Source organism: Lepidochelys kempii, chromosome 6 (assembly GCF_965140285.1).
Source record: "Lepidochelys kempii isolate rLepKem1 chromosome 6, rLepKem1.hap1, whole genome shotgun sequence".
NCBI classification, from domain to species: Eukaryota; Metazoa; Chordata; order Testudines; family Cheloniidae; genus Lepidochelys; species Lepidochelys kempii.
In genome coordinates, this window is record NC_136385.1 from 120,474,886 (window position 1) to 120,495,786 (window position 20,901).

The window sequence follows — 20,901 nt, forward strand, 5'->3', positions numbered from 1 at the left end:
AAAAGTGACTTCATCTCTTCAATCATAAATAAAAATGTCTGGTGCAGTCACCTGAAGCAGCAGCCACCTGGAAAGTGACAGATGTGTAAGGAATTGAACCAAATGGCATATATAAAATTCTGTGATGCAAACTCTCATCAGTTCATCACAGACTCCTGGTTATTGCTCTGAAATTGACCTGCTCATAACTTCAGTACTTTAAAGTCTTCTCCCTCCATGCCCCATTTTCTCCCATTGCAGAAATTCCTTTCAGGGCACAGCTTTTTGCAAGCAATGCTTGTAAAGTGCAGAAAGGCAGTTCTGCTCTGGTTTGTGTTTCATGAGCAATGAGCAATGCTAGGGTGAGAAAGTGTTGTAGGAGAGAGATCTTTATGCATTATGTTGAGGGTCTACAGCAGGGGTCTCAAACATGTGGCCCGTGGAGCTATTTGCTGCGGCCCGCCAAGCTCCCTGCCCTCGAGTTACTTCCTGTGGCCACCAAGCTCCCCTCCCCCGCCGTCCTCCTCCCCCTCAGCACATCACATCCCTGCTCCTCTGCCTACCTCCAGGCGCTTAGCGCCTTCCAGGAGGGAGGGAGGAGGAGCAGGGAGCTGCACGCTCGGGGAGGAGGCGGAGAAGAGGCGGGGATTTGGAGAAGGGGTTTGAATAGGGGCAGGGAGGGGGTGGAGTTGGAGTTGGGGTGGGGACTTTGGGGAAGGGGTTGGAATGGGGGCGGGGAAGGGGTGGGAAGAGGCAGGACAGGGGTGGGGCCTCATGGAAGGGATGGAGTGGGGGTGGGGCCGGGGCAGAGGGGCGGGGCTTTTGTATCTTTATATGAAAAAGTGTCAGTGATGCAGCCCTCAGGCCAATGTACTAGTCCTCATGTGGCCCTCGTGGTGATTTGAGCTTGAGACCCCTGGTCTACAGTTTGAGGGAGCTGCTTGGCTTCCGATTACATTCCTAAACACCCTGGTGTCTTACTGAATTAGGCCCCTCCTGAAACCTGACCCTCTTTCACCAATTCCACTCACCATGCTACTATTTGCAGTTACACGAAGATTACTTAAAGTAACATGTTTGAAAGCTTACTGTGATGACTATGATTAGAGAGCTCCTTGATTCTTTGCCCCTGCCCTGGCGCCAGCATGGGGCAGAACAGCTTGGGGGTGAATCTAATTTGCACCAGCTGGTGTGCCGAGGTGCCTGTTGTAATTAGTGAAATAAAAATGTCATCAGTTTAATCCCCCTTCACCTTGTTCTGACATGAAATAGGTCATATTACACTTCGTTCTTTCTTGGGTGATTAGCGTCTACTGTATCACACTTCGCACTCTGTCTCAGGCTTACATAAGATTCCTGGTAATGTATGAAAGTACAACTTCAATCTGGTTTAGAACTGGTTTTTGATTAGCTGGCACTCACACACCTAAGAAGGTATCCTTTCCAGGACATAAATTGTCCGAAGCATTTAAGAGCACTGATCTAGCACTTCAAATACTGCTCTTGAATTTCCACTGCTTTGGACCACCATCTTTTTTTTTCCTTTTAAATTGTTTTGAGAGATTTCCAAGCCCAAGAGAGCCTTCAATGAGAAAAGTGATCATCTCTGGCCGGAGCCTATGGATTTCATAGCACAATCCTTCCTCAGGAGATGGATTTTGTTTTTAGTGTGCTTTTAGGAATATTATGGATGTGCTGACAATGTTGCAAACCGTATTATCTGCTTTATATCCCACAGAAGCCTTCCACATCAATTTCCAGAGTTTTGTTACTAGATTACTGCCCTTTATAGAGTTGTTGCTATGGTGCTGCATTTATTTAAGCCGGTGTTTCTCAAATCATTAATTACTTATGTTAGGTATTTATATGGTGTTCCCTGCATTAACAGAGTATCTGACTGAGCATGTCAAAGTCTTTAATGTACCTACCTTCACAATGCTGCTGCAAGGTAAGGAAGTAACTGAGGCACTGATAGGCTTAATGCCTGGGCCCAGGTTACACAAGAAGATTGTGGTGGAGCAAGGACTGGAATTTAGGTCGTCTAAATCCTAGGTGAGTGCCTTAACCCCTGGACTACCCTTCCACTCCCTACAGCAGTGCCAAGCAGCTCCGATGTGGTAGGTACTGTATGCACATAAAGTAAAAGACAGTCCATGCCACCAAGATTTTACAATCTCAATGAACAAAGGAAGGGTTATTATTCCCATTTTACAGGTAGAGACCTGAGGTGCACAGAGACTGAGTTGTCCATGGTCACACAGCAGTATGTAGCAGAGGTGGGAACTGAAGCCAGATTTCCTGAGTCCCATGCCAGAGCTTTAATCACAACATCATTCTTCCTCACACTGTTTGTTGAGACCTCTCCAAAGCGGGTCTCCAGGCAGGTGAGGGATTTTCCATTGTAAACATTAAAAAATGAGAATTTTCTAGTGATCCCCTTGGGAAAGTCAACATTACCTACAGTTAGTAGATAGGACTATCTGAGATACCGCAGATATTTCCTGCTTCGCTCACACAGAAGTAACATGGTATCTGATGGTACATGCTGAGCACAGTATCGCTTCTGTTATGGAAGATGAGCATGTGCTACAATCATGTAGTCTAAGAGGGAGCATGCATGTTGCTTGCCGGCCTGATTGTTGAATCAGTTAGGGGATATAAGCAGCAGGTGAACACGTTAGCACTGCAGTACTTACCCTTCACCCCAAGGTAATGAAAGGATCCTTGCTACTCCACTCATCCACTTGCCTTCCAGTGTGTCTGCCCCCCTCGTTTTAACTTTTTTGAATGCTTTTTAACTCGGGTCTCCCACACTTCAGGAGAGTGCAGTATCCCCTGTCCTATAGCATAGCCTAGTGTAGGCCTTTCTCACTCACTCCTATGGAGGCTGTTACACTTTGCATACATAATTATACAGTCTCTGGGCCAGAGAGAGGGAGTGACCTTATAGCCAAGTGGGTAGGACACTCTCCTGCAGTGAGAGAAACCCAAGCTCAAATTCCTGCTCCAATTATTATTGAATTATATATCAGGCAGAGGGGAGTCCTGAACGCAGGTCTCCCATATACTGGGATAAAACTTATACGTAGGCTTAGCAGAATTCAATTTTTATAACTTTGATGGATAATATCGATGGTTATTTTTAAGCCTTTTAAAGATTTTTTTTATTGATTTGATTTTTCACATTTGTGCAAAAATTATGGGTTTTAAGCTTGTTTTTAATTTTTATCAATTTAACTTTCACAGTTGTGGGAAATTATTGGGTGTGTCACACAATACTTCTTTAATGTCAGCAGACACTGAGATTCAACAAGAAAGCTTTATGACTGTTCAAACACAACTTCACATGTCACAACATACAAAAAGAAATCTCTTCAAACCAAAACTCTAATGAGTTCTCAAGCAGCATATTTCTTGCTTTGCCTATTGGAAATTTTAATTACAGATGGAAATATTTTTACATCAGTTTGTGGGCGTATGGTGAAATCAATGTTTACCGACAAAAATCTAACCCTTCCAAGCCCGCTTATAAGGAAGACACTAACTTCTTCTCCAATCCCCTCCCCACTCTGTAAATCTAGCCTCTTATAAACTCCCAGAAATAAAATGTTTTGTGTCGAATGAAATGTTTGTTCGACCTGATTCCCCTACATTTTTTTCCAGAATCTTCAAATTCAGTTAAATCTGAGCCAAAATATTAATTATTTTTTTCCATTTTTGGGAACTGCCAGGGAACTGAAACATCAGTTATTCACCCAACTCTATTTGCATCAATGATATCAACTATTAGTTTAAAGAACACATCAGGCTGGTGTGAGCTGGCATAAAGGACACAGGACACAAAAGCAAAGGAACTTACAGCTTTCAGGATCCCTACTGCATCCTGCTGAAGCCAGGTTGGATAAACAACTTCATCATTCAGAATGGCTTCAAAGAGGTCATCTTCATTCTCTGCTTCAAAAGGGGCATGGCCACATAGCATCTCATACAGCAGCACTCCCATAGCCCACCAGTCTACATCAGGACCATAGAGCATCTCCTGCAGAATCTACAATGGGGATGAGGAAAGGGATAAATATTACTCACTGGGCTTAACCATTGTTTTTCTAAGTGGGGGAGAAAATGGATTATGGAATATTAATGTGAACAAAACACATCACCGCATATTAACTAAGAGTATTCTCTTCTGTGCTTGCCATTCCTCCTTTCTCAGAGCCCCTCTGTGATGTACATGTCCAGCTGGCAACCCGTTGATTTACATCTCCAATAAACAAGGGGTCTGCTAGCTGTACTCACTTACCAGACATGCTTCGGAACAGACTCTTTAAAATAATGTGCTGAGCAGGAGCTGAAAAGTTTTTCAATCGAATTGTTCTAGAGAGGTGGATCAGCTGGGTCTGTGGCTTGAGCCTCTTCACTCCCCTTTGCCTCCCAGAAGGAAAGGCTTACATGGCTCCAAAAACACATTTCCAGCTCAAGGAGGGAAGGGGTGTGAGAGCAAAAGAAGGCATGAGTGTGAGGAGTGGGGCAGAGGAAGCATGACCACAGAGCATAAATCCAGCAGCGTAACGGAAGCACTTACAGGATCTGGCAGGATCTGGAGGGAAGGTGCTTCTTAAAGCTGTGTTTATTCATTTTAAAATTAGACAGATGAATGACGGGGGTGGGAGGGGGGGACAGACAGAGGCAGAGAAGGGAATTGGGGAACGAGGGAGACAGCAGCTTGCTTTCAGCCACACTGGGATGGTACCTGTGCCATTTGCTGTAACCAGCATTTTGGCAGCTACAGTCTGGCATCTATGTTTTTCAAGATGCATTTTCTTTTCCCCCAGGGGAGCTGATGCCCCTGTATCAGCCCATAACAATCTGAAGATTTGTTTAGTCTTCACTAGCCCATGGGGCTGTAAATCTCAGTGCGTTTCTGAGACCAAACTTTCCACCTGTCAGCCCCATAAGATGCAGCCAAATTAAGTGGAGATCTCATTCGTTGCTTTGAAACCAGACCTACTAACAGCTCAATGGATTTTCCAATGAAGAAGGGTTTCCTGTACCTCTGGAGCAATGTAGTCCGGTGTGCCACAAAACGTTGCTGTAGTAATTCCATTGCGAATCCCCTCTTTGCACATGCCAAAATCTGCCAACTTGCAGTGGCCCTCGTGATCCAGCAACACATTATCCAGCTTCAGATCCCTGCAACAACAACAACAATTATTACTGTTATTATTTCAATTGCTGCGTAGTGGGAGCTGTACAAATCCAAACGAAGACACAGTCCGTACTCTCCAGAGCTTAAAATAAAACCTGGACAAACATGTATCGCTGGACCCAGCGGCCAACTGCACCATCATCTTTTGAAAAAACAAACGGTGTGCATGAATTTGGCACTTGTGGAAGGGAGGAACTAATAATGTTGGGCTGAGCCAGATTTAATGTGGTCAGGTTTTGTATGAACTTCCCCACGTGGCTTTCCTAAAGCACGACAAGTCTGGCCTGCAGAACACCCTGCTAATTCAGTTTTGAGATGCGTTCGAGCAGAGTGATAGTTCTACATACACAAAGGCCTAAATGTTCTTAGTTGCCCTGATTTCAGTGAGGTTGCACAGTGAGGTTGTATCCAAGAGGAGGATTTGCTGCCAAGAATCCTGTTATTATTTATGATTTCTTATCCCATCCCCACGTTATTGTCAAAATGTCCAGCGGCTGCACCCAATAGAATAGGAACATAGGAAATATGCACTTTCCAGTTCACCATCTATCGGGATGGAAGCCCGTAGTTTAAGCTAAGTCCAAGAAACAGAGAATCTAGACGATCAAGCAGTGTAGGAAGCTTGTCAGCAGCTTGACCTTGAGATGGCCCCAGAGAATATTCCACAGTCATAAGTGCAGTCAGGAGCATGGCCAGAGAGCACTGGAGCCATCTGCAGACCCAGGCAATGCTTTCCTGAAAATATACTCCAGCTCTTGGCATCTGGCCCCTTCAGCTGTCAGGCTTATCCTGCGCACACTCGCAGATGGGGGGGAAGCAACCACTGTCACAGAGCTGCCCCAGTGACGTTAACATCAACAGCAGGACGCCTGTGTACATGATAGGAATGGGCTCTGTTTCCTCTTCCTGGGTCTTGAGGAAAAGATATGTGACTTGGCCTCTCGAACATATTCTGCTTGCCAAGCATTCTGTCAGATACGTCAGTGCCTTCCTGGTGTGGTACAACCCAAACGTTCTGGTCTGGTCCCAGAGCAGACGCACTAGCTCTGAGCTGGACAGACATTCTGGGTATCTAATGTAGGTACTCATATGGCCCCGCATTGCCATGGCATCTGGGCACCTCACAGCACACCAAGGAGTTACAGCAGGGCTATTACCCCATTTTACCCAGGCACACAGAGACTAAGGCACAGGAAGCCTATGTCAGAGAAGGGACTAGAACCCAGGTTCCCGGCTAGCATTCTAACCATTGGGCTACCATTCTTCTCTACTACAGTGCCCTGAAAATGAGAAGGCCAGTTATCCCACTCTGTCTCAGAAGTCCTATAATCAGAACCACCACAGGAAACATCTCTTAAACTAGCGTTGAGACACCACAGAGTTTATTATTATTTCTATTACAGTGGAGCAATTGGCCTCACTGTGCTAGGCAACCGTGTTAGTAAGAGTCAGGTCCTGCCCCAAAGAGCTTACAAATAGACAAGAGAGTGGGAGAAAGGAAAAATAATTATCCCTATTTAGCTGTCGGGGAACTGTGGTGCAGAAAGATTAAGTCACTTGCCCAAGGTCACCAGAGCCAGGAATGAACCCTGATCTCCTGAGTTACACTACAGCGTTTGCTCTGGATGGGATGCAAGCCAGTAGCAGAGTTTTTCTTTTTAAAATGAAAAATGGTCATAAAGCCTTATGGGCCAAAACCAACCCTGGAAGGGATTAGGAGGACACAGAAACATATTACGTGTGTTGGGTCATGACAACCTTGCAGTGTGGTTTAAAGAGTGGTTTACAGTTAGAGTTCCTGGAATTCTGCTATGTGCTACTGGTACATCAGGAAACCTCTCCAAGCATAAAGGCAAGCCCTGTTTTCCAGAAATTTGCAGGAAAGTGGTTAAAACAGCAGATTATTCTTTATATCCAGTAAAATCCTTGTTGGTTCTAGGCAAGACTGGCTTGGGGGCCACTACAAATATGCAGGTGGGCAAGGCATTTTGATGAATAGGTGAATGCCTTGGAGATACCCCAAATAAAATCCAAGTGGTTGCAGATTCACTATTTACTACGTTTCTTGGAAACAGCTTGAATGGAAACTCTTTACTTAGGTTCAGGCAAGATAGATACATGAGAGAGGGAGGGAGAAACCAGGTACAGCCACAGTCCTTGAAGGCTTTAGTCCCTCTCAGAGGCTGTGAGGTTTAAGCAAGCTTCAGGCTTCATAGTAGAGCTGCAACACTGGGGCCTGTTTTGCCTGGAAGCCATGTCTAGCATCTCCACTGCCTCCCATCCAATGAGCTACAGCAGCCCTGGGCTCCCTGTTAACTGGGCAATACAATATGATCATTAGCGCACCAGTATGAAAGGAGCATTTGCAGGTGCAAGCTCATTGTGCCCCCTAAAGGAATCTCTGTTTGTGTAATTCCCATTAAATTTAAACCAGCTGCTGCCCACTCACGTTCTGGATGCAAGTACAGTTTTAACCACATCAAAGCAAAGCTCCAGCCTGGGGGCTTCTCAGGCTTCCATATCAATCCTGTTAATAACGTCTGTCCCACACTGCAACACAGTGGACATTTGCACCTACTGGCATCTTTTTAAGAGATGTGAAATCTAAAGCTCACATTTTATTATTTCATGTGGCCCAGAATGGGGTATTAATTGAGTGTTGCTTGGTCGCAAGATGCTCCAAGTTTGGCTCCTAATATAGGATATGCCCAAAAGGGTTTATTTCACTCTTCACTAACCCTGTCCGCAGTCAGTGGTTTTCTCAAGTGATGTCAATGGTATTAAATCTGTATACTTGCTGCTTTGCATTCACTGGTCCTACTGTTCTTTATGCCAAATGAACCAATGAGGTCAAATTAAAAAAACCAGGATTCTAAAGATTTACAAGGCGCTCTTCAGTTCAGCAGCAAGAACTCCAAGAAGCTGATGAAATTGGAAAGTAGCCCACTCACAAAGTCAGATTTACCTTAGATTCCCTTAACGCTTGCATTTTCCAGTCAACATTTTTAGTAGTGTCATGCAGCAATAAAGGGAGGGATATTTTCGAAGGTCATTATGCAGTTGTTATGCTGTTATTCTGAGGTCATGCAGTACTGATGCAATCATTTTGCAGGCAAACTCCTACTGGAATAAGGACTTTATGCATACGAAGGAATGAAGCACTTGTCTCTACATGTAGTTACAGTGTGTCAGTTTAACGCATCCTTTTATTTTAGACATGGAAGAAGTGACAAAAAGGGAGCTGTTCTAGCCTCTTGCATCAGAACACGTGCATTTGCTATGTTGGCAGTTGTGACGGGGCAAGGCCAGATGTCTATAGAAAAGTAGTGGGAGATAGATATATTAGCTCCAGGCTAAACAAATCCCTGGTACCAGGATAAGTGAAATGGCAGCTGCTCCAGGTCAATTAAGACACCTACGGCCAATTAAGAACTTTCCAGAAGGCAGGGAGAATGCTAGGTTGATTGGGACACTTGAAGCCAATCAGGGGCTGGCTGAAACTAGTTAAAAGCCTCCCAGTCAGTCAGGTGGGTGTGCATGTCAGGAGCTGTGGGAGGAAGTTGTGCTGTTGGAGAGACTGATAGTACACACCATATCAGGCACAAGGAAGGAGGCCCTGAGGTAAGGGTGAAGTGGAGCTTGAGGAAGTGCGGGCTGCTGTGGGGGAAGTAGCCCAGGGAATTGTACATGTCATGTTTCTAAAAGGTCAGCTACCATAGCTGAAACTATTAGGGTCCCTGGGCCGGAGTCTGGAGTAGAGGGTGGGCCTGGGCCCTCCCCCCTTTGCCCCCTGATTAATCACTGAGACTGGGAGACAACAGAGACCGTCCAAGGAAGGATAACTTCTCCTCACCTCCCTTGCTGGCTTATGATGAAAATGGCTCAGTAGACTGTGACCCTTGTCTCTAGAGAGAGAAGGGTTACATGGAGGGTCACAGTGAGCCTCTGAGGCTAGCGAAATCCGCCAGGAAATGCAGGACCCACGAAGGCAAGGACAGAGCTTTGTCACACAGTTTAAAGATCAAAATTTTTCCAGAAAAAATGTACAACTTGCCTGGTTCCCTCTGCAATATTTGCACATTTTGGCTTCCTCTGCACTATTGGGAATTTTGCCATGGTGCACATAGTGTCCAGAATAGCCTTTGGAGTTGATCCTGCTGAAATGTATCTTAAAAGGGCTTTCAGTTCATCACCTAAATCACTCGCATCAATATCTCGCATGTCATCATGTGTCAACACTGTCTCTAGTGCCCTGTATTGCTGGTGTAGGTCTTCTTCAGGTATAGTGAGGAGTTTTGGAATATCATACAACATCCCAAATATACTGCTGTGTTCCTTGAGCTGCATGAAATGTTCTTCAATTGTCTGTATTTAACAATCTAGCACCTGGTTAAAAATTCAACTTTGAATTGTTGTTTGGGGTCTCTTATGGGATTATGCTATGCCTCGTAAACAAAATGTCGTCTTCTTTGGTGACTCTTGTATTCTTGAATGGGTGGGAAAATAGCTTCAGTGTGAAGTTCCTCTGCTAAATTCTGAGCACTCTTCAGAACGTTTTGAAATCCCTCATCTGACCCGTAAGACCGTAGGTATGACTTTGGTTTGTCCAGTTGTTCCATTGCTCCAGATATATCAAGGTCAACACCTTGGAGTCTCTTGCTTACAACACTTATTTCAAACAGCATGTCATGTCTCAACACTAAGCCACACAGAAATTTGAAGTTATGTAAATTTCTGGTGATTCCATTTCCCTCTGCCACTGTTCTCCCACGAACAGTTCCTGTCATAGCATTATCCTCCATAATGGCAACTATGGCATCATCTATCTTCCGAATTTGGTGTTTGATGAGCTTTATCGCCTCCACTTGACTTTCCCATCGTGTGGCACTCGGTGGTTTCAGTGTCAGAGAGGATGTTCCCAGATGTTGCGGAGAAGAATACATAGATGCTTTGAATTACATTAAAAAATTCAGTAGCCTCACTAGAAACTGATGCTGCATCACTAATCACCAAGTTCAATGAATGAGAACTGCATGGGACAAAAAAAGCTCGAGGGTTTAACTCTCGGATCCGTGTCTGTACTCCTCTGTTCTTTCCTCTCATGTTGGCACCATTATCGTAGTCCTGACCTCTCATGTCAGGTATTGCAATTCCCATATCTTCCAGCTTTTTAAGAAGCACATTTGTCATAGCAGCTCCTGTGGTATCATAAATGTCAATACATTCTAGAAGATGCTCTCTGACTGTCACCATTGCAGGGACATTTTCACTAGGTTCTGTTGTTGTTACAAAACGCACCATTAAAGTCATTTGTTCCGTATGGCTGATGTCAGGTGTGCAGTCCAGAATAACAGAGTAATATCTTGCAGACTTCAGATCTGCCACAATCTTCTGTTTGACTTTTCTTGCCAGTAACTGTATGATCTCATTTTGAATTGTTTTTCCAAGGTAGTGGTGTGTGTACATTTCTTGGGTGGTGACTCTTCTTAGATGCTTCTGGAGTACAGCATCAAACTCAGCCATCAGCTCCACAATTTTAAGGAAGTTTCCATTGTTTGGCACATACAGCTGATCTGAAGTGTCAAGCAGTGCTAGGTTTTGGGTAGCAAACATTCTCACAATGGCAGTGAGCCTTTTCAGAACATTTTGCCAGCAAAGAGACTCTGATGCAATCTTCTCTTGATGCTGATCATCTATGGTGGCCTTTAACCTTAGTCTCATCTCAAGCTCTTTCTACCTATGGAATGCTCTCTGGAGATTTGCTGCCTTCTCTAGGCATGCCAGATTTCTAGCCAGATTTTTCCAGTCCTTTGTTCCTCTAGAACCCAATGTGGCTGGAACATTAGACTGGAAGAGTTTGCAACAAAAATAGCATGCAGCATTCTGGGTTTTTGAGTACATAAGCCATAGCCTCTCCACTTTGTCACCATTGGGGATTTCACACCAGTAATGTGTTGGATGGAAACTTCTATTTTCTTTGTCTTTAGGGAACATGAAGTTTTTCACTTGCTGTGGCCCATGCAGTACAAGGAAGTCCCTCAGGCTACTGCTCAAGTGGGTCCACAGTCCTGGATCATCTAGACTTAAGGAAGTAAACTCAGCAGGAGCTGTTTCTTGCACCTCCACCACACTCTTCTCTGATCTACCCTTTTCTTCAGGAATGTGCATGGTTACATCCATTTGAGATGGAGATATGGATGCTGCAGTAGCTGCCAGGTCACCTGCACTCTAACTGGAAGATCAGGCATCTCCTCACCACTCACATCCTCACTGGGGCAGGAAGGCTCACTGTGAATATTTGTGTCTATGTATCTCAGGAGAGCTCCTTCCTGCTTAGATAGAAAAGCTTCCTTTGCTTTCTTTCTTTTTCTGAATGCTGCTCCAGAGAGGCTGTCAAGGTTCCTTCCCCACTCTGAACTCTAGGGTACAGATGTGGGGACCTGCATGAAAGACCCCCTAAACTTATTCTTACCAGCTTAGGTTAAAAATTTCCTCAAGGTAGAAACTTTGCCTTGTCCTTGAACCCTATGCTGCCACCACCAAGCGTGTTAAATGAAGAACAGGGAAAGAGCCCACTTGGAGACATCTTCCCCAAAAATATCCCCCCAAGCCCTACACCCCCTTTCCTGGGGAAGGCTTGATAAAAATCCTCACCAGTTTGTACAGGTGAACACAGACCCAAACCCTTGGATCTTAAGAACAATGAAAAATCAATCAGGGTCTTAAAAGAAGAATTTTAATTAAAGAAAAGGTAAAAGAATCACCTCTGTAAAAATCAGGATGGTAAATACCTTACAGGGTAATCAGGTTCAAAACATAGAGAATCCCTCTAGGCAAAACCTTAAGTTACAAAAAGACACAAAAACAGGAATATACATTTCATTCAGCACAGCTATTTTTACCAGCCATTAAACAAAAGGAAATCTAACGCATTTCTAGCTAGATTACTTACTAACTTTTTAGAGAGTTCTGAGCTGCATTCCTGATCTGTTCCCGGCAAAAGCATCACACAAATAGACAGACCCTTTGTTCCCCCCGCTCCAACTTTGAAAGTATCTTGTCTCCTCATTGGTCATTTGGGTCAGGTGCCAGCGAGGTTATTTTAGCTTCTTAACCCTTTACAGGTGAAAGGGTTTTGCCTCTGGCCAGGAGGGATTTTATAGCCCTGTATACAGAAGGGTGGGTACCCTTCCCTTTATATTTGACAGGGGCGTTTTCTTCTTTCACTCATGATTGTTGTTCTGTGCCAGCTATAGTGGCTCTCAACACTCAGTTGAAGGGGACAAATGAGCAGGCTCGTAGCAGGGCCTGAGTGAGGGAAGATATCACCATCTTAAGGGCCTAACTGGCTCCTACTACTTCAGTTGACTGCCTGTTCTCCTCAAGTGAGTTCAGGAAGCAGCAGGAAACAGGAAGCTCCCTGAGAAGCTGGGGTTAATCAGTCCAGGCTCCTGGGGGTGCTACAGAGGAACATAAGAGGCTCCTCCTCCTCTCTCTCCCTGCAGCTCCTGCTGCTTTCTGTTATTCCCTCTCACCTTTTCTCCTGCCTGCCTGTTATGTCTCTTGTGCCCTCCTTCCTCCAGCACAGCACTCCACCATCTCTGTGCATCTAGAGCAGAGAGAATACATATGCACCAGCAGCAGACACAATTTTCTACACTCTGGGTCCGAGTGGCCCCCCCCCACAGTCTGGCACCTGAAGCGGCCGCCTCAGGTCACCTCATGGTAAGGCCAGCCCTGCTGAGCAGTACTTTACTCTGAGAGTGGTCACAGGGGCTACTTGCACTCCACTTGAATAGGAGGAGCAGAATCTGGCCTAATATTTGTACAGAGACCTCATCTTGTCTCACCCTGTGACACATCAAAGGGCTTGAGCCAAAGCCCACTGAGGTAAATGGAAAAACTCCCCTGGGCTTTGGATCAGGCCTCAAGTGATCCTTTACCTGATGGTATTTCATTAATGGTATTTGCAAACCCATAACTTGAAATCATGGAGAAATCATTATTGAGTAATCATTTTTTTGAGAGGAAAAATCTCACCTCTTCCAGATTTTTTCCAATAATAAGGCATGCACGTGGTCATGAATATTTTTATAACCAGGAATTACCTATCACACTGCATCATGAGAATGCTTTGCAAATTTCCAGAGCACCAGTAAAGCTGAGTAAGCATCAGCAAACAGTAGCAAATGGTGTCTAAGGAAGACTTCTGCACCTGTTACGCTGGAACGCAGATAGAAAAACCAGTCTGAGCTGCTGTTCTTTTGGTCAGGTGCCAGCGAGGTTATCTTAGCTTCTTAACCCTTTACAGGTGAAAGGGTTTTGCCTCTGGCCAGGAGGGATTTTATAGCACTGTATACAGAAGGGTGGGTACCCTTCCTTTTATATTTATGACAGGGGCGTTTTCTTCTTTCACTCATGACTGTTGTTCTGTGCCAGCAATTTTTGTCAATGTTACCACATCAGTAGGTTTAGAGAGAGATTGAAATCACAAATGGAAAACCAGGGTATTGATTTGTGAAAAAGGAAGCCACAAAATGGAGATGAGAAATAGATGCAACTGTTTTTAACATAAGAAAAACAGCTTGCAAGTTTCAGGTCTGCAAAATAAAAGACAGAATTATCACTATCTTTCAGCTTTGGATGCTTGCTATAAATCTACTGTTGTGGAACTTTAAAGACAAAATCAGTAGAGCCAGAACAATTCTGTCATGAGAAACAGTACATATGGTGTACACAGAGCTCAGAGAAGGAACACTTTCTTTTTGGCACAGAGACAAACGGAATACTGAAGGTGACACATTAGGCTGATTAGCTAAAGAAATCCAGTACCCATACTGCCATTTATGGCCACAGTATTCTTGCCTGGCCCAAGTTTAGAAGGTTGGAATTGTTACAGCTCTGTGCTTCCAGAACATGATCCCAAAACTTTGTCAAGATTTAACTTCAGCCTCCTCTGCTACTTTCCCTTATTTAAAATACGAAACAATGGATGTTGTACGTATGTGCACAGTCCTCCTGATCTTTGAAAATGAAGCATCAAAATAAAGCTTTCAGTTAGCGAAACGTTAGCTCACTAACCCCCAGTTTTCTAGATAAATGTTCTGTTTGTTGAGTGTGTGAAATTCTCTATCTAGTTTCCAAGTGGCTGTTAAAAGCCCCTGTAGTGTACGAGCAAATTTGGTTTCAGATCACTAGTGCACTGAATGTGATGGCTGGTCCAACGTAACTATGGAACATGGAATGGTTTGCAACTTTAAATACGATAAAACCAGAATGAAGTGAAGGACGAGCCTTCATGGGGTGTCATGGCTCCTGAAAAATAAACACAACTTAAAAAAAGGAGGAGTTAAATGTAATGATGTGCACATTAAACTTAATGTAAAGATTGTCAATGAAATGCCCTGTTTGTTGTAGTGATAGCAGACAGCCATTCTGAAATGCTTGCCAGACCTTAGGATAAAGGAATGAGGAACATTACTGTAAAGGCTCCAACCTAGACCTCCACATTTCTCCTGAATACTAGCATAGCAAATGGTAATTTAATATACAGTGAAGTCAGAGAGTCAAATCCAGACCTTGTATAAGTGAGTTTAACTCCATTAAAAACGTACACCAGCACTCATATAGAGCCAGATGCTGGCAGGTAGCTACTTGCTCTTGACAGAGTCTGGGTAGAGTTGTGGGGAGGGAGAGAAGGCCCTTTGGGAAGGACTGTCCCTCAGGAAACAGTCCCTGTGCAGCTCCTCCTGTGGGCACGGGGAGTGTGCACACTGCTCCATTCCATGGGATTGTACAGCCCGCTCCCCCATAGCACAGCCTGTCAGCTTCACAGGCCAGCGCTGGGAAAGAAGCAGGTGATAGGGGGAGAAGAGATCCATGGGATGGCCCCATCTTTTCTCCACCCCCTCTTTGATGTATCTTATGCCCTCAGGAATGTATGGGTTTGTGTTGGGAAAGAGAGGCGTGTGTGAGTGTGAGAGAGACACAGAGAGAAAAGGCTCCTTGCCTTCCATTCCCCTACTTGTGCACCTTTGCATAGTCCAGGGACCATCAGATTTATGTTGTTTTATGTACCCAATGGGATAAATCTCATTTAGCTTTAGAATTAGTTCCTGCTGTGTCTGTTGAGCTATATGAAACAGTATCTTCACATCTAGAAATATTATTATTCCACGTAATCTTAAAGACAACTAGCACTTCGAGCACACAGATAAGTTTTTGCAAGCTGTCTGTCCAGGCCATGCCAATGCTATTCACTTTTCAACAGATCTTGGACTAGAACACAGGAGCTCCTGGCTCTCAGTTTTGCCCTCACATCACTTGAAACTGCTGCCTTGTATCTTGTATCTGTATACACCTGCAATATAACTACACAACAGCACCTGTAAGACCCAGAAGGCTTGGCTTCCCAGGATGGTGTTTACAAAGACGCAATGCCCAAGCGGCTGACTGCAGGAATAATACATGAAGGGATGCAAACACTGATCAGACTTTTCCTGCTTCAGAGACCTCTCTGCATTCATTTTAAAACCCTGCTTCACCATCTCAGCCCCGTTTAGACAGTCTAATTGCTCAGAAGAGCTTCCTAGGGAAGATAACTATTTTTAACATGGCTTCATTTTTACTGAGCCGAATGAGGCCTGATTCAGCTCCCAATTAAATTTGAGCTGGTAGGATAGAAAATACAGCCACTGACAAAACCTGGCACATCACAGTATATAATCACAAAGCTTCCTTGATGCTACTGGGCCTGAGAGATGCAGAACCAATGGGCAGCAGTGGGTGTTCTACACCTTTCAGGATTAAGTCCACCAATAAAAGCTGCACCCTTATTATACCAATGGCGGCTACTAGATGGTGTAACGACAGTTTCAAAAAGCGGCCTTAAAAGAACTGAACTACTCTGGTTTATGAAATTGGGCAGCAGAAAAACATTACTGCTGAAGCACAGATGCTGCTAGAGATTGCTACGTTAGGGCAACCCCAACGATCCATCCTTATGTACATACATAGCACTTTAGCACACATTTACTTGCTGCACTTTTTCATGGTAATCTCCTCAGGAAAGAGAAGGAAAGGAGTTACACTTGAGGCATTTCCCAGAATTCCAATGAAAATATTCTCTCATTTACTATGCAGAGGAAAGCGACAGAAAAAAGTCGTTATTTCAAGTTCATAGTATGTATGCTGTACACATCCTGTCTGGATCCTGAGCCACTGGACTGACAGCCTTGATCTGGAATTTGCTGGCCCAGGCAATGCCATTTACCTAACAGTGCTTCTATTTTATGCTTGCCAAAATAATTAAAAAAAACCAAACATTCCATCCTCGTGCCTGAAATCATCATAGTAGGTGCACGGTAAGCATCAGCCATAAATATACCAACAAGAGTAAGATGAAGATTCATGACTGATGGTGCCAAGAGAGAAAGAGGGCGAGAGATTAAGAAGCATTAGCCGGTTAGGTCACTGTGACCGAAATAGACCCACACTGAATCCTGGATAATAAAAATGAAATTAAAATGAAACAGCACTTGTGCCAGCTGTACATCTGGGAGTGATGAGGTGGATAAACTACCTGACAAGATGAATGATTAAGCCCAGTTATAACCAGTTGTTCAGTATCAATCCACAGCCCACCTAGTCGTTAGTATCTGCTTAAAGGGCCAGCCAGAGCTCTGTCCTGATAGAATTAGAGCTGATTTATTGAAAAGGATTCTGATTACACCGAGGGAGAGAGAAATGGCCCCTTTTTGCCTGAGCCTGTCATTTTGAAACTAGAGAATGGCTCAAGTCAAAGCAACTCTTTCTGCTGCCTGGTCACTAATCTCACAACTGCCTGTGAAATCTACCTTCCCCAGGTCCAGAGTAACAGACGGAATATTTCATTTCTGGAAGAAGCAGAAAACAGTTGGCAGAGTCAATCTGGATCATGTGTGCTGATTGCTGCTGGGAACAGCCCAGACAGTAAACTAACCTGTACCAATATTTGTAATGCCTAATAGGGTTTTGTGGGGAAGGAGAAAATCCTGAACTGAACCTAAATGTCTGGCCAAACAAACAGGTCTCTCCACACTCATATAATATACACCTGCAGTCCTCACTTCCCCAGCCCACCCAAATCAGTGCAAAGACTTCCATTGACCCTGGTGGGCTTGGATCAGGCCCTTAAACAAGAAAACCCAAACATTACTGAGGCTCTGATATACTTATAAAGACTTCAGAGAGACAAAGTGGGTGAGGTAATACTTTTATTGGACCAACATCTGTTGATGAAAGAGACAAGCATTCGAGAACAGAGCTCTTCATCAGACCTTCCTCAGAGCTAAAGAAAAGCTCTGTGTAAGCTCAAAAGCTTGTCTCTTTCAACAGAAGTTGGTCCAATAAAAGATATTATCTCACCCAACCTATTCTCTCTAACATCCTAGGATCAACAAACACTGCAAGCTCTCAAGGCTTCAGGCTGTTTGGTAGCACTTCCTCTGTTACCCCTTTCTATATAGAAGCAGGAAAGCAGATGGTAAATTATGAAATATTCTGGGTGCAGGGATTTTCAAACATATTCAGCTTTGGCCTGTTTCCACTGAAGCCAATGGGACTTTACTACTAACTTCAGTAGGTGCAGCGTCAGGCTAAACACTCAGTATTTCTGAAAATCCTCCCTCCCCTTTGTGTATAGCTTCTGTTTACATTAGGAAGAACAGGCTCCAGGACACATTCTCGCTGGCTACAGAGCAACACATTGGGGGCATAATGCACTTATGATACATCTACACAGCAAAACAAAACAACCAATCCCCTCCCCAGTAGCAAGTTTCAGAGCTTGGGTTAACCAATTCAGGGTTGTAGGGCTTGTGCTGTGAGGCTAAAACTAGCAGTGTAGACATTCGAGCTTGGGCTGGAGTTCAGGCTCCGAGACCTTCCCCCTTCGCTGAGTTTCCAAGCTGGGCTCCAGACCCAGCCCGACTGTCTCCACTGCGACCCTGTCACAAAAGCCCGAGTCCGTTGAGACTCGCTGCTGCTGTGTAGACACACAAATATTTTAAAATATTTACTGGGGGAACCGGTCTTCAGATCCAGTTACAATAAAAGCCAAGACCAGCATCGGCATTATTGGTACTCTCTCTTTTAAGACTCTGTAGAAGCTGTGGCTAAACAAAAAAAAACCAGACAAACTCCTCTGAGCTCTCTCTTGCCACAAAAATCGCTTAAAATCCATTTGTGAACTTAAATGGAGATATATTTGTCAGAGCATAGAAGATGGGATATTGTCCAACGTTTTAGCTTCTCCTTTAACATGGATTATTATTGCTATTCACTCATTAATGGTGATTCACTCCACCCCCACGTGAGTTGCAAGTATCCTGGCTTTTTATGGGTGGAACAAAGCAAGATGAAATTCACCCCACCCACCGCAGTGCCAGGACGCTGGGCTACTATGCAGCCCATCCTACATCTATAGGAATGCCTGCCCAGCTGCTCAGGCAGCCCGCACGTAGCTGGGCAACTGGCTTTGCGTCAGCCCTCCACACTTGAGGCAGATTTCACTCTGCTTGCCCAAAAATGCCACACAGACAAGAGATGCCAGTCCTGAAGAGCCTTGATTCTAAATGCCACACCTATGAAGCAAAGTAGCAATGTGGAATTGGCACCAAGGGGAAAGGTTACGTGACAAAGGTGGTTTGAACAACTGGCTGTTTTAGAAATAGATTAAATAGGTATAAATAAATAGGTGACTCATTCAATAAAACAAAGCTGTCTTGGCTGACCCTCCCTCCCCTTTGTAGGAATTGTAGTGGAGGTGGGTCTTGAAGCAGGACTCGATGAGGAGAGGATGGTGTATGGGGAATGTATGTCTTTACACTGACCATGATTTGTTCCTCTAGTAATAGGAACAGCAGATAGGGCCTATAAGGCAATACTGGGACTGGTGATTAACTGTGGTATGCAGTGAAGACGGGGATTTTGAAGGTACCATCCATGAGTAACATGCGCCTGCCTGACAGCTCATCCTGAGTCAATAATTGGAGGTTCATCTACTAGGTTCACATTTTTTCCCCCTAGAACAGAGGTGGGCAAACTACGGCCCACGGGACCCTCCTGCCCGGCCCCTGAGCTCCTGGCCCGGAAGTCTAGCCCCCAGCCCCTCCCCCGCTGTTCCCCCTCCCCCGCAGCCTCAGCTCACTGCGCTGCCAGCGCCATGCTCTGGGCAGGGGGGCGGCGAGCTGCTGGGGCAGCGCAGCTGCAGAGCCCAGCACGTGGCTGGCTCCAGCCAGGCGGCACAGCTGTAGTGCCGCCAGCCACCGGTGCTCCAGGCAGCGCGATAAGGGGCGGGGGGGAGAGGGTTTGGATAGAGGGCAGGGGGTGGGGGTGTGGATAGGGGTCGGGGCGGTCAGAGGGCGGGGAACAGATGGGTTGAATGGGGGCAGGGGTCCCGGGGGGGCAGTCAGGGGTTCCGGGGGCAGTCAGAGGATGGGGGGGTGGATGGGGTAGGGGTCCCAGGGGGCAGATAGGGGGTGGAGGCCGGGCCACACCCCTCTCCCCTAACCGGCCCTCCATACAATTTCCAAAATCCGATGAGGCCCTCAGGCCCTCAGTTTGCCCGCCCCTGCCCTAGAACTAGACCTTTTTGATTAACAGAGGGTAACAGTGAAGCTCTATCACTCACTCCTCACCAGACTGAAACTGAGGGTCTACTGTTCTCAGACTAGACTATTTAAAACCAAGGAAGACCTAAATTTCAGATGAATCCTTCTTCCATATAGCCCTTGGTTGAGGAGGTGCATTCAGGTATTTGCATTGTGAGTCACTTTTCTTCACTCCAAAAATGTTTTATTTAAGCTTCTTTTAATCTACGGAGACAAGAAACAACAGGCAACAAGGAAAGAAATCTTTGCTGGATGGTGTGCCTGGAAAACACCTGTCAAAATCTGAGATTACATATTCTACCCTCAAACCTCCCCTATTTTCACAATATAGAATTGCATAACCATAAACGTTTCCTATTATAATCTGAGGTTTGTCTCAATCTTAAAACAAGATTTTTCAAAGCACTTCTGATCTAGGATTGTTTGAGGTACAATGACCCAGGTCAGATCTAAAGTGCACTGTACTTCACTCATGTGCTGATTAACTGATTAAACTTTTAATGCACAACACTCAGAAGTCCTATTTTCCCCATCATTCTCCCGTCGCATTGCTGTGTTTCTGTACAATGGCAACTGAGCGGCTCTTAAGTTCTGTATGCATAGCTATTGTCAGTAACAAGGACACCACATTGAACAGTACACTCAAGTGTTGGCACAAATAATACCATCCATTTGTGTTTGCTGTTTTCAGACACACTCCCTTCAATAATAAATTCAATGGCAACTAATCAAAGGCAATGGAAGCTAGTGGGAAGCTATGGGACACCCTATAAAGGCACTGAATGTGAAACATTTTTGCTTTTAGTGTATATTCTGGAGGTCATTCATTCCACCACATAAGCTAATGAATAATCTGAATTATTAAGCGCAAGGAGCACTTGGCAAGAGCAAAGAATAGGGTGGTACTATGTTCCTGTCTCTGCATTTTGGAAAAACACCACACACACACTTCTATGAAGCCCATGCCTCCGCTCACAAGCAGAATCAACCATATTTCACATCACAATTGGCTCTCAAACTTTTCCCACATTGAATCTAATCTTAAAACAGAGATCCTCTCTTTCC

At 44.8% G+C, this 20,901-nt stretch overlaps 1 protein-coding gene across 1 annotated transcript in view; it reads right to left on the bottom strand.

Annotated features, from left to right (window-relative positions):
- The window catches only part of PRKCH (protein kinase C eta), a 168,778-nt gene that overhangs the window by 20,447 nt on the left and 127,430 nt on the right, over window positions 1-20,901 (bottom strand). Inside the window, exons 11-12 of the mRNA XM_073349907.2 lie at window positions 5,031-5,169; window positions 3,839-4,027 (exon numbers count right to left, since the gene is read on the bottom strand). Of these exons, the coding sequence (XP_073206008.1) occupies window positions 3,839-4,027; window positions 5,031-5,169 (328 nt within the window). The remainder of the gene's footprint in view (window positions 1-3,838; window positions 4,028-5,030; window positions 5,170-20,901) is intronic.